We start from the raw sequence: 14,248 nt of genomic DNA on the forward strand, positions 1-14,248 counted from the left end.
CCTCCTCACAGGTTGTTTTATCACATCCGGGTTAGTGTTTTAAAACCATTGGTGACCTTGAGCCTGCATATACTTTCAGTCAGTGGAAAATTGTGGCTCCATTTGTGGGTTTGATATCCTAACTAGGAACCACCCGCTTTTTGGTTTTCCCTCTCTTTTTTTTAGAGAGAGTGTTTGTCTCACACGCAGGTAGTCAGACATACAGAAGTTCTGTCTTACTGGTAGAACACTGCCATGAATTATTTGGCCTTAAAGACTACCATAGCTCTACTGGCTCTCTTTTCATGCAGCAATATTCTCCAGGCAGGTGAGTATCAAAGAAATAAAGGTTCATGATAGTAGATGTTTTTAAAGTCTTCATCCTCTCAGCAGGTTCAAAATGTGGCATTCCTCTGGCGAGGAGTCCAATGGCTCCTTTTTTGAAGGTGGTTGGAGGGACTGAGGCAATACATGGATCACAACCATGGCTGGTTAGTCGTGTACCATTCTTGGACTTATCAGTTATGATCAAGGCAAGCTAACTATTATTTGAATAGGTGTCCCTGCGTAAGAATGGATTCCATTTCTGTGGAGGGGTCATCCTGAGCAGCCGCTGGATTATGACAGCTGCACATTGCTTTCTGTCCTTCTCAAAGTATGTTCTACAGCTCCTGCATAGCCCTTCTATATACAATGACTGCATTTCAAATTGGAGTCTGCTTTACTTTAGAGGGTTTCTCAGCGGTGTTACAGTGGTGGTGGGAGAGTATGACCAGAGAGTAGAGGATGCAGAGGAACAGGTCATTTCCATTAAATCGGTCTCATTCCATGAGAAATACCACCATGACGTACCCATGAGCTTTGATGTGGCACTGGCACAGCTGGATCAAACTATTCAACTCGGTGGGGTGCCATCATAGTCATTGTCAGTTAGACCTACTAAAATTGATTGGTTGATTTACTTTTCTAATAGGATCATTTGTCCAGCCGTTATGCTTGCCACTACCTGATGAGTCCAATTCACCAGAGGCAACTTGCATTGTTGGTGGATGGGGCAGGATGAAGGAACGCAAGTCATTTTCATCCTACAGCTAAATTCCATATTATGTGAGCAAATTTCCATTTAAGGTATTTTTTTTCTGCCACCAGGAGGTCGTCTTCCTGCCATTCTGAGAGAGGTTCAGTTGGAGTTGGTGGATCCAGCCAAATGTAAATATGTTCTCCAGACTGTCACAAGGGCACACAATGGGGCCAATACAGTCGTTTGTGCAGGACAAGAGAGAGGAGGGAGAGATACCTGTCAGGTAAATGTGACGTTTGCATTTGTTTGTATTTGGCAACAATTTTCACTTTATTAGATCGCTGAACAGCCCATAAGTCCAATGTGCATTACTCCAATGAATGTAAAAGTGAGACCGGCATTGTTAATCACTGCGTTCCTTCAGAGTCCAACCTTGTTATAACTCTGACACTTTTAACATCTGCACAGTTTAATCAAACGTATTGATCAATCTGTTTATCGCCTGTACCTGTTCATGGGTGAGCTAGACCTCAGCAGCTTACTTTGGCTGAGCATCAGATCACAGGGCACATATAAACATGCAGCCCTTCACACTTGCATGTCTACCTTCGGGCAAGTTAACGTCTTTAATTTGCCTAGCATGCATGTTTTGAGAATGTAGGAGGTGGGATTCATCTTGAAACCGCCGAACATTGCAACCAGAAATCCCCTTGAAGGCTAGACCATTCTCCGAAGAATGCAACCCCTTAACTGGGACACATCTATAGTTTGCTATTGTGTCCACCCCAAATTTCTCCTTTCCCCTAGACCTGATCTGGGGGTGCTGAATGAAAATCCTTTCCTTTTCCCAGGGGGACTCAGGGAGTCCATTGGTATGTCAAACAAGATCTGGCAGCGATCGCTGGGAGGCAGTTGGCATAACTTCTTGGGGTAAGGGATGCGGTCGCAGTTGGGGAACCAACAGCAGCCGGCCGCCTTCCAAAAGAGGATCTCCAGGCATTTTTACCGATGTGAGGCTGTTGTTGCCCTGGATAAAGTACACACTGAAAAATGGTGAGTCAAAATAAGTCCCTGTTTGCCTTAGATATGTCTAGCGCAGGGAGGGGTCTGCAACCTGTGGCTCTTTAGTCCCTCTCCTGTGACTCCCTGTGGATCTCTTAAAAAAAAATTTTTTTAGAAATGATTATTAATTTTTCACATATATATTTTTTAGATAAAATATAATTCTAATATATTAAGGATTTAGATTTTAAAAATGACTGATTAAATATAAAAAAAATGTCTGAGTCCAAATTGGTAAATTGTCAGAAAGAGACAAAAGGTAGGTTTTTAAAAATACCTAAAAATTACTAAAAAGTCATCATAAAATGTCCAAAAAGAGCTGAAAATTATCATACAATGTAAACAAAATTGCCCAAAAACTCAGTTTTTTTTTTATGTCAGAAAAGAAAAAGTATAAAAAAAGTAACAATAAAATGTCCAAAAGACGAAATCCCAAAAATTGCCAAAAATGTAAAAAATTAAATTAAAATAAAAGGTAAAAAAAAAAATACAAAATACAAAAATAAACCCATAAAATGTTCAAAAGAGGAAGAAGAGAGGCAAAGAATTACCAGAATATGTCCATATTCATGTTCAAAGGTTTATGCAGGTCCAGACCGGTTTTGTTATTATTTATTTGGCCTAAAATGGCTCTTTTGACAGTAAAGGTTGCTGAGCTGAGATGCATGCTTTAGACAGATGAAAGGGGAAAAAAAAGGTATAAAATGTGGTATTCTGTCATGAAGGGATTTGTAGTTGTGAAGTGAAAGCAAAGTGCAGGGATTTCGGCAAGGCATGGCAGAAGTGCGGTGTGCAAGTACAAGTTAGGGAACCCATAAAAACAAACAAATCATGCATGAAGATGAACACATTCTAATTTAGTATTTATTTTAGTATTTATTTGTCAAAGGTGAGGTCTTTAGTTTTCACTCAGAAATAAACACTTCTTATACACTGGATGTATACACATGAAATCTTTCTCAATCAACACCTCTTGGCTTCTGTTAATGTGTGGTGGTGATTTTGTCATCATCCACCAAAACCCCAGCCCGTATTTTGCCATTTTGTTGTGTTTTGCTATGACAGGGACGTTTGTGGGCGGAAAGTCCATGTTTACAACTCCAGCCAATCACAGCGTGTCGCTGAAGGCAGGCGCATTGTTGACGAATAGAGTGGGGGTTGAGCAATGGGAGGAGTCAGTTTTGAATTGGTTGTTTACAAACACAAACGGACAAAACTAAAGACCCCACCTTTAACATACATTGACACTATTTCTATCAAGCGGTCAATAGAACTTATCCTGTCAGGGAAGCTGCAGTTTTATCTGTGCCAGCTAACATTGGGACCAGTTGCTCATGTGACATACTGTACCCATTAAAATGAAACTCAGTGTCAACCCTGCTTTTTCTTCAGTTGTGACTTCTGTTGTGGAATTTTCGGCGAGATGAATGAAACAGTCTGGAAAACATATTTGAAGCTTCAAATATACACTAGTCTCACCCGGCAGTTTAAATGGTGGTGGTCTGTGAGAGAGTGCGCAGAAAGAATCACGGGAAGATTCTTTATGCTGCCTAGTTAAGAATTTGGGAGGAAGAAAGTTCAAGGTTACTTTGGTATTGCTTTCTGTCCAAGGAATGAAAAGCCCTTTGTTAACGAAAATACAGGTGTCCACAATACAGTAGGCTATAAACTTATGTTAATACGTACTGAATAATTCTTTTCCATAACACTTCTTACACTTTTCAGTGTGAGATGTGATTCTCCCCAACCGAGTTTACTGCTCTGACCACAAGCAACTTTAAAGTATGTAATGACTGTTGTATCCATTTTGATCTCAGGTGAATCTAAAGGCTCCGATGACAGCCAGGAGCACAAATAGACCAACTGGCCCTGTTGCTAGTTTATTTCTGTGCTAAAAGTTCTGCCTTGCCATTCATTTGAAAGAGTAAAGTCCTTTAAAAAAAAAAAGGGATAGACGGAAGCATTGTCACCTGAGGTATTAACATTGCCTTTGTTTTGTCCCTGTCCTTGGAATGTTGCATGTCGTCCGATGCAATGACGATGTTGGCACACATCACTGACAGAATGATGAACATTCACACTGGCCAGCGTCATAGCAGCATTGTTGTGTGTAAACGGAGGTGGCAAGAGGGTGGTAATACCAATGCCATAATGTTACACAATCTACATGTAAACGAGGGTTGATTATAGCACACATTAGCCCCGTTTAGATGGGTTATGTAACTTCCCATGTGAAATAAAGGATAGTAGATTACTACTGCTGCAATTATCCAATTTAACACTTACCTATTTTATTACTTCAATGGGGTGATTTTTATTTGGCCAAGCAGTGTTTTCATGTAAATTCATTATCCATTTTTCATTGCTTTAGCTGATGAGCAGTGGCAGGGAAAGAAGTCATTAGGTAAGCTTTTCCTTTCATCAGCAATGCATATCCATCTGCCTTTCACGATGTATTACTGAATATTTTTTCAAGGTGCTTCAGGACTGTGCAGTGTGAGAGATGGCATTATAACTGAAAGTAAAGGGGTAATCAGAAACCCTCTCCCCTACGTTGATCACTATGACAACAATGAGTAAGTCAAAGCAGCTGACAAATAAATATACTACAGTAACAACAAAAAAGGAAACCTGCATTTATTCAGATCCAATAAGTAATATACTACAATTATTTATTGTATATATGTATAAATAAAAATAGTTGTTTTTTTTACCTACCTTTTAATGTTTTATTTACCATTATACCTGAATTAGACCATTTATTTGTTTCTCTTCCATTGTGTGTCTGAACAGGCTATGTGTGTGGACTATCCATGCTCCTCCAGGTTGTAGCATTCTACTGCAGTTTAATCATTTTAACTTGGAGAATGACTCATTTTGTCACTACGATCGACTTACTGTTTTAATAGGAAGCGACAGGCCTGTTGGTGAGACACACACATTTACACGCACTTTTGTTTTTAGCTGGTGACTTGTGCAATCAGAAGCTAGCTGTTGTCAAACATCTACAAAATCTCACCTTATGCAACATGCATCTGCAACAAAACTAACTCCTTCAACGAGATGTAGCAACAGGACTTTTTCCCACTGATTACAATTCTGAGAAAAGCACGTACTGTATAGTGGTGGCCACATTTGATACTTGATTATCTAAATGGGCTTTGGCATGACCTTCAAAAAATAAAAGTACATAGCGGCAGTTATAACTTTTTTAATGACATCCTTTGTTAAACTTAGATTGAAGTGGGAAAAAAATGAACAAATTGAAAATGGAGGGGGACATTTTTTTTATTTATGTCCAGTCATTCCAACCTTGCTGCTGTTGGTGACGTTCACATCCTTTTATTTTTATTTGCACAGGAATATTCTGTGGAAATGTCCTTCCAGACCGAGTGCTTCTGAAAAAAACACAGAGTGTTACTCTTGTTTTCTCATCTGACGTGAATGGCGCAGGAAGCGGCTTCACGGTTTTGCATCAAGTTGTCCACAGAGATCCTAATCCTGGTAGGGAACACCTTAAAAATATTTTTTTAGAAAAAAAAAAAGTGAATTTGTGAGTGCCGAATTGCGAATATGCATTGACTGTAGTTTTAAGTTACAATATCACCATTCACCACTAGATGGCAGATATGTCTTAGCTGCACCAGAGCCATATATAGAAAGAGTTTGCCGACTGTTTCAGGAGGGTAACAAGATGGCGTCCATATGTCATGTGAAAAGCAGTTGACCAATCACAGCGTGACCAATCACAACGTGATTGACATGACATATATGGACGCCATCTTGTTACCCTGCTGAAACAGTCGGCAAACTCTCTCTATATACGGCCCTGAGCTGCGCTTACGCTGGGTCTTATACTGTCCTATACTAAAAATGCGTAGGCATACTTTTTCTTCTTTTTTTTTTGCGGATTTTGAATGATATACATTAACATTTTGAATGAGTTAATTTTGGTGAAAACAAAGGCACAAAATAAATTCTTGCGCTCAATGTTAATTTGCTGTTAAGCAGTTTTGTGCCATCCTTGAATCTTTTTTTTTTATTTTTATGCATGAGAGCCCTTAGCACTGGGGAAACAATTACAATTGGTGTTTATTTTGTTATTTGCTTCAAGCCGGGCAGGATATACACGCATTAAAAAATGTATAATCACAAATTAAATATATGAAGAGCATGTATTTTGTCTGTATTTAAAACAGTATTTTTGTCATCCATCTCATTAGGAAATGCTTGGTCCTATGTGGCCCCCGAGTAGCACTGATGAAAAATTGTTGCCCCCTGCATCATTTAATTGCCCATCCCTGATGTAGACAGTATTTATTATTGGAGGAGATCTGAACTATTTCATGAGTGTTTAATACAGTATTTTTGTTTCTGTGCCTTACCTGACATTCAGGTGAGTTTCAATGGGAGAATCAAACAGAACATTGTTATCTTGGTTAAATCTTTGCGGAACATATTATATTACTGTTGTATTAAATCTCATTATATTGTACAAGTGATCATAAAGTCTGTGTAGTGATGCCTGCTATAGACATTATTATGCACTTTTTGGCAAAGTAGAGAATGAGCGAGTGATACATTTTCATTAAATCCAGATTTTATTTTATTTTATTTCCCTGTGTGTGTGCAACCTATCAGCATGCAGTACAATTGTTGTAGTAAAGGAGCAGGATTCTATAAGTAGTCCAAATTACCCACTCTACTACACGTCCAACTGTTCTCTTCGCTGGGTGGTTTATGCTCCTCAAGGTCATATTGTAAAGGTACACAAATTCCACCAAAAAAAAATTTTCTCCCATACTGTAAGCTTAAAGGAATTTTTGCTGGTTCATTTTTCAGTTGGATTTTGCTGACTTTGATCTGGAGGAGTCCGATGGATGCTTGTACGATTCCCTCAGTGTCCTGGGTGATGTGCAGGCTACAGAGAAGATCGGTGTGACGTTTAATCAGATACTCTATCATAGCATCATTAGCATCAATGAATTGAAAATAGTTTTTAATATTTATTCAACAGTTGTTCTTCTTTTACTAAATCTGTCAAGCGGTGCTATGTGGTCGCAGTATTCCTCCACCCGTCCTGTCCTACCAAAGTGTCCTGGTGCTTGAGTTCTCCTCGGACAGTAGCATCTCGCATCGAGGGTTCAGGGCAACAATAGCATTTATTAGCTTTACGGGTATGTGCATGAAGTCAGATTTGCTAAAGGACTTCACAATGAATGGAACTTTTCATTAAATGCAAATTATCACTTTCCCCTGAAGATTTTTTTGACGACAAAAGAGGAGAAGCGGGTCGAAGAGGCCGGAAAAAATCAGGTTGGTGATTTTACATGTGTGTTTAAGTTTGAGTCAAAGTGACATGTCGAAGTGGTTGATGACTGAAGGGCAATGTGGTGGACTGGACTGGTTCAACTTGTGTCTTTCTCAAGCTTTGTCATCATTTTAAATAACCCGATTGTGAGACTCCTCATAATAGAAATCAATGTACCAGAGTTACAAAAGGGAACATGTGTGTCATAGAAGGGCAAAGCAGTCCACCTCCGTTTTTGTCATAGCAGAAATAGGACAAAAATATGTAGCTCGTTCATATCCTTGGACAAATCAGATAGAAGAAGGAAATTGAAGGTGCAAAGCAATGGGCATCAGTGGCGATTTAGAATGCCAATCTGACATGTGACACTAGCACCACAAATTAAACCCAGTCACAAACAAGACCATACATCAGGCCCATTTTTACTTCAACATGTTTGTACAATAATGTGGATATTTAAAATCATCCTGCATTCATACGCTTAAACAGCTGTAATTAACTAATCTGGCTCAGATTACAAATTGAGACAAAATGACAAGAAATGAAACGTGTTTGTGTGTTCAAGTATTTGTGTATCACTTCATGTTGTTTGTGCCCAATGTGTTTGATTATTTATTGTAAATGATTTGATAGATGCGTGTTAACATCCTAGCCTAGCACGTGTCTGTCTTTAAAAGCCAGCAACATTCTCCAGGGTCTCTGACTGTACCTTAGAGACTTATAAAATGCCACTCCTTCTTTTCCAAGTATTCATTAGGAAGTGGTTATAGTCAGACCTCTTTTTAGTTCTACATGTCAAATCACTCCATATTATGTTGATTGCTTTTTGAGTCTTCACCGTTGTGTAGATGTGAATGAATGAATTTCATACGTGCGTGTCCTTATTCACGAGCATCACAATCATCCAACTGGTATTGTTCACCTGTATAAATCCCATTCAATGACGTCTCTTTAGTCAAGAAATGTTTGAGAACGAAACTACTTTGACATATTCTGTTCTGCATTCATACATACGTACATAATGCAACAAGAGATGAAACAATTGTACCCAATTGTACCCCCTGGTGGGCTTAGTAGTGAAGTACTGCAAACGTTACTGGGGACATTGAATTCCTTTTACAAAAAAAAAAAAGTACAAACGATCTTTCTACATAATTTACACAAATGTGGTGCGGGTTACACGTGCACACACACTTTTGTGGAGGTATCCTACTATACTGCAGGGCATATATGTATACACGAGAGAGAGAGACGTCACAGAAAAGTGGTTGTGTAACTGTTACGTTCCAGTGTAGTTTTGTTTGTCTTGCTCAAAAACACCTTTGAACTGTTTAGAAATTTAGATGTTTTCAGAATGACAGTCATGAGGAAACTCACGACCGACTAGTCTACATAGGAGTCCTTCAAGTGGGCTACAACAAACTACAGTACATAATGGGGGGATGTTTGAGATATAAAACAGCACGAGATGCATAGTTCCTATCCATATGTTTATATTCTTCTCAACTATTAATACATAATGCTTTGTTGATTTCAAATATTATGAATGTATTTACTGAAAAAAAAAGAAGTTAATATGTAGTGACTGACTACCCCCCATACTCTATACAATGTAAATTTTGCTACTGGTCCATAAATCACTGAATGGTTTAGGTGATAAAACATTAAGGAAACGCTTATTGAATACTAGGATTCTTACAACCTTGGCCACGTTGGCATAGCCTACTGACCCATTGGACAAGAACCCTTTCAATATAAATATTTTGCCAGGATTTATGCATGTGAAAAGTCTCATGAGTATTTATTTATCCAGGTTTAGACCTTAAAAAACAGCATCATTCTTTGCAACGGGGCATCGCCACGGCAACAATTTGCATCAAAATACCATAAAAATCCTTCAGTAACTTTTCATCACATGCTTAGATGAAACACCCAATTTTGTTTGAATACGATTAATTCTGTGGTAGGAGGAGATCGTGAAAATATGACCTCCCTGAAAGGCCAAAAATGGCACAAAATTCCAAAATAAAATAAAATTTTTGTTTGTAAATGTTTCATTTGTAATTATGTGAAGCACTTTGAGTTACCTTGTGTATATAATGGGCCATAAAAATAAAGCTGCCTTGCCTTGTCTTGCCTAGAGAACTTGGATGACACCACTGAAGCTGTGGGAATGTCCAGCAGCAGACTTCGGTTCCAGGGAGGGAAGCAGAGGAGCTTTGATGATGAAGATGATAGCACAGAATCGTCAGGGAGAGAGAAGTAATTACTGATATGAAGCATTGCTGGAAAGACATTTGTATCGCACATAAAACTGAATGGTTGTCAGAGAGATGATAGAATGTTATGTATAGTAGATAAGGTTATGGTTAACCTGTTCACTGCTCTTGATAGTTATATAGATCGATGCATGTTAAATTAACTAGGAAGCCTCACATCAAACCGTCATTGTAGTCTTGTCCAAATGAAGGTTGTTACTCTGTCCAATAATATTATGGAAAAAGGTGTGTACTTATTTTATCATACATACACACCAATATCATTTTCATGAATGTAATTCCACCTACATAAGTCTGCAAGTACAAGATTAGCCATGTTAATTGTGGATGTTGAGAAATGAAAAAGTCATCACTCACTACAATAAATTCAATATTTAAACTGACAACCAGTCTTTGTAGTTTCTCCGTTTATTCTCCTCCCTCTCTCTGTCCAAGTGTGATGTCATACTATATAGTGTCATGCTGAAATCTGTCTTCCTATTGGTGCTTTCATCAGCTAACGTTTCAGTAACAGAATGGGTAACTCCCCCAGCATGCTTGCTTGTGTGTGTGCGTGCGTGCTGGGAGTGAAAGGCACTGAGTGGACTCTGGTCTTCCAGGCTGCATGAACGGAAGAGCAATCTTCAACACCGAACAAGTTACAACTATGGATCCAAGTATGGTGAGAATAATCTTTAGTTTCCTGTTCTGTAATTAAGGCTTTGACAAGTTTGTTTGTTTTTACACTGAAAATAATAATGCATGCACAATTATGAATTCACTGAACTACAAATCTGCTAACACATTGAACTGAATGCAACGTCTATGTGGCAGCTCCTGTCTGTGGTGGTAACTGTGTGTGCAGTTGCTGTAAGTGTGCTGTACTTCTTAATGAGCGGCTCTGCAAACAAGAAGAAACTGCCCGTCACCCTGCTCGATCCCGCGGTTAAATATCCTCTAAAGCTCATTGATAAACAGGTATGCTGAATAAAAACACACTGTCTATCAATCAGTCTCACTTTTATCTTTCTGGTTTTGTCCCTTTGCAGGAAATTAGCCATGACACAAAGAAATTTCGGTTTGGCCTTCCCTTTTCAGATCATATCCTTGGACTGCCAGTTGGTACTAAAACACTCAACTGTCTTTATCATTTACAACTGCTTTAGTGCATTTATATTAGGTGTATGTTTGGTTCTTTTCACCAGGTCAGCACGTGTATCTCTCAGCCAAGGTGAATGGCAGCCTGGTCGTCAGAGCCTACACGCCAGTTTCCAGTGATGACCAGCAAGGATACGTTGACCTTGTTGTCAAGGTATTAACAACTTGACAGCATATGCTCCTAAATGTACTAACTACATTTGAGCAAAGTGTCATTACTTCATTGTTGTCCCACTTTGGTCAAATACTGTAGGCCAGCGGTCAGCAACATTTACTGTTATAAGAGACATTTTAGGCCAGATAAATAACCCCAAATCTGTCTGGAGCCGCAAAACATTTGAACATTGTTACGAACGAAACCGTGTGTTAGTGTTAGGGCCCAAGAGCTAATTAGAAGTGTACCATAACAGAAAAATATGCAGCATCCAATACTTTGAGATTAATTTTCTTCTACCTTTCGTCTTGCATTTGGGGATTTATTTATTTTATTTTAGACCTTTCTGACATTTTTGACAATTTTATGGACATATGGTCTTTTTTTTTTTACATTTCTTCTTTTGTTTTTGGACATTTAATGGTACATTTTTTAACTTTCTTTTATGCCTTCTTTTTGATAAATTCTCTGAAATTTTTATGCACACTTATGGTAATTTTCTGCTTTTCCTCTTTCTTTTTGTAGATGTTATGATCACCTTTTGGACATTTTTGGGTATATTTAAAACGTTTTTAATCTACTTTTTGTCTCTCTTTTTCTGACAATTTAAAAATTGGACTATGACATTGTTTGAATATTTAATTATTCATTTTTATTTGATTAATGATTAATTTAAATAATATTTTATTTAAAAATAATTATGTATTGTATTAATTTCTACAATTTTATTTGGGGGGGGGGGGGGTTACACAGTGAACCGCAGGTTGCAGACCTGCTGTAGGTATTGAAGGAATACAGTAGTGGGATAATGGCCCCTCCCATAAGCGCAATCAATTTAATTTCAATATAACAAGCAAATGTGACATCTTTTGGACACTATATAAATGGTGAGGCTGAAGTCAAAGGTGAGCATTTCTGGTGAAGACCTAGACTGACCTAACATGTTTTTGACTGTGAAAAGAATCCTACTCAATACAGAAAGTACGTCATAAATGTCCAACCCAACAGCCTAAACCCACATTTCATTCCACAATGTCCTCAATGTAACTGATTTTCAAACTCAACATATTTGTGTTTCTAGGTGTACTATAAGAACACTCACCCCTCATTCCCAGACGGAGGGAAAATGTCGCAGTACCTGGACAACATGGCTACTGGAGACGTAATTGACTTCAGGGGACCTAATGGACTGCTTGTGTATGAGGGCAAGGGTATGTGTGTGTTTATAAACTTACTTGCAGTGTACTGCGTGTGCATGATTACAACAGCAGATGTCACTGTTGCACAAGGTGATAAGAAATGCAGGCTTCTTTTTTCTCTCTGATCAGGTCAGTTTTCCATCCGACCAGACAAGAAGTCAGAAGCTAGGAAGTTGAAGTTCAAACATATTGGCATGATTGCTGGAGGGACAGGTTCGTTTAAGGTTATATTAATTGTAAGATGAGGTCATGTTTGAGTAAAATTAATTAAGTATTTTACCATTACAGGTATCACACCAATGTTGCAGTTAATTCGTACGATCACAGCAGACCCCACTGACAACACGATGTGCCATCTTATTTTCGCCAACCAGGTCAACTCTGTACTGTATTTTTCCTTATACAGTTAGTTACATTTTTTTAAATGTATCTTTTTGCTGTACTGCAGGCAGAGAAAGATATTCTACTCAGGGAGGAGCTTCACGAAGTGGAGAAAAGCCATCCTGACAAGCTGAAGCTCTGGTTTACACTGGACAAACCTAGTGAAGGTAATCAAGCATTTCTTCAACCTCGAGGGTCATTGTAACTTTCGTAACAATACTGGCGTACTGTGACCGAATATGTTAGCTATTCCAAAAGTTAGATGATAAATTGATATAGGACATCGGCAGCACGAGTATAAACAGAAAGTCTTTAAGCTTTAGTCCTTTGGTTGCACTGTTGAATTTTTCAAACGAGGAAGCTAACAAAAACGTGCGGACTGAAGGAAAATCCCAGCAGACCAAGAAGGGAGATATATTGGAGCTCTGACACAGTGTTAAAGTAGCTTAGAAATATGCACATTTGCATAATCCTTAAAGCGAGAAGAAAATAACGGGCAAAATATTTTACATAAGCTCTGTTATGAAATCCTTGAAAGATGTTCCCACTCTGCTTTGCTGTGTCTTCATTCGTTCCAGACAGAAAAACAGATCCATGATCATTATTCATTGGAAGCACAGTAGTGATTTTGCTCTTTGGAGTACTTTAGTTTTGGTTGACCTGCAGGCCAGCAGAAGCTGTTCCTAATTTTGCAACACAGTCTAATCACTTGCAAATGTAATAATTAGCTTTAGTTATGGAGACCTTATTTGTCAGACACAGATATTATCCAAATTGTCCTTTGTTGTGAAGAGAGCAAGAGCATCAATTAATTATCACACAGTTGTATGTTTTTCAAATGGACTCTCACTTATGGTTCCCACAACAGCTGTTTTCTGTTTTAAATGTAATATTGTGACTCTTATTGTCGTGATAAATGTACATGCATTACGCAGAAGCAAACCCTACTGTATTCCTTTGCTAAGGGAACAATTTAAGGAGAGTTCCAGTTAATTGCCCTTTCAGTATTTTGTGTCAATTTCTTCTCTCTGTCTCCCCCTCTCTTTAATTCTGTAGGATGGAAGTACAGTTCCGGGTTTGTGACCTCGACTATGATCAAGGCTCACCTGCCTGCTCCGTCCGCAGACGTTCTTGTTGTTCTGTGTGGCCCTTCTCCGATGATCCAGAATGCGTGTCTGCCAAATCTGGACGAGCTAGGATACAAAACAGAACACATCTTCGCATACTAATGTTGAGACTAGCAAGATAGTTCCTGTAAGAATGCTGGTTGTTGTTGTTAACACTTTGTATAGTAATTTGATATTCATTTATGTGAAGACAGATCATGTTAAGGATTTCTCATAATAATTATGCAACATAAACATGTCAAAAATGCAAGTTTTTTTCTATAATATCTGCCAGTGTTCACACTTTTTAAAAATAATAAAAAAAAATCTCCCATCACTGTTGAGCTATTTTTCTAACAGGCCCGCTGGCTACTCATGAGGTCCTTGCGGGCACGAACACATAGCAACTGCCTAAATTAGCTGTTTGTTGTCATAAAATAGCTAAATGCATCATAGAGAGGATTAAGATTAATTTAACAATGTTTATCTGTTGGCTATATGTCTGTGTATGCCATAAGGAATAAAATTGGATTTGCTCAAACCTGTGAAAAAGTTGAACTGTGGTAGTTCAGTAATGCGATCATAAGATGTTCGACGTAACCTGAATGCATCACCGCTT

At 38.4% G+C, this 14,248-nt stretch overlaps 2 protein-coding genes across 6 annotated transcripts; both read left to right on the plus strand.

Annotated features, from left to right (window-relative positions):
- The first annotated feature begins 131 nt into the window (after nucleotides 1-131).
- On the plus strand, nucleotides 132-10,164 carry ovch2 (ovochymase 2). 5 transcript variants are annotated; one of them, XM_086074537.1, is made up of 16 exons: nucleotides 132-307; nucleotides 370-470; nucleotides 537-634; nucleotides 710-882; nucleotides 953-1,048; nucleotides 1,129-1,283; nucleotides 1,852-2,053; nucleotides 4,434-4,466; nucleotides 4,548-4,638; nucleotides 4,856-4,989; nucleotides 5,423-5,566; nucleotides 6,704-6,828; nucleotides 6,905-6,998; nucleotides 7,108-7,239; nucleotides 7,325-7,378; nucleotides 9,515-10,164. In XM_086074537.1, the coding sequence occupies exons 1-16, from the start codon at nucleotides 235-237 to the stop codon at nucleotides 9,637-9,639; spliced, it is 1,830 nt and encodes a 609-aa protein (XP_085930663.1). In that variant the 5' UTR covers nucleotides 132-234; the 3' UTR covers nucleotides 9,640-10,164. The 5 variants fall into 5 exon arrangements, 3 of the variants coding, with proteins under 3 accessions (XP_085930663.1, XP_085930661.1, XP_085930662.1); XM_086074535.1 differs by having other exon boundaries at nucleotides 4,539-4,638; nucleotides 9,515-10,161; XM_086074536.1 differs by having other exon boundaries at nucleotides 373-470; nucleotides 4,539-4,638; nucleotides 9,515-10,161.
- On the plus strand, nucleotides 10,158-14,123 carry cyb5r2 (cytochrome b5 reductase 2). Its single transcript, XM_086074539.1, has 9 exons — nucleotides 10,158-10,313; nucleotides 10,466-10,609; nucleotides 10,681-10,753; nucleotides 10,837-10,943; nucleotides 12,025-12,154; nucleotides 12,272-12,355; nucleotides 12,431-12,516; nucleotides 12,591-12,690; nucleotides 13,580-14,123. The coding sequence occupies exons 1-9, from the start codon at nucleotides 10,257-10,259 to the stop codon at nucleotides 13,750-13,752; spliced, it is 954 nt and encodes a 317-aa protein (XP_085930665.1). The 5' UTR covers nucleotides 10,158-10,256; the 3' UTR covers nucleotides 13,753-14,123.
- Nucleotides 14,124-14,248: the final 125 nt, after the last annotated feature.

This window comes from Leptonotus elevatus, chromosome 4 (assembly GCF_054856555.1).
Source record: "Leptonotus elevatus isolate MCC_2025b chromosome 4, RoL_Lele_1.0, whole genome shotgun sequence".
In the NCBI taxonomy this organism is placed as follows: Eukaryota; Metazoa; Chordata; class Actinopteri; order Syngnathiformes; family Syngnathidae; genus Leptonotus; species Leptonotus elevatus.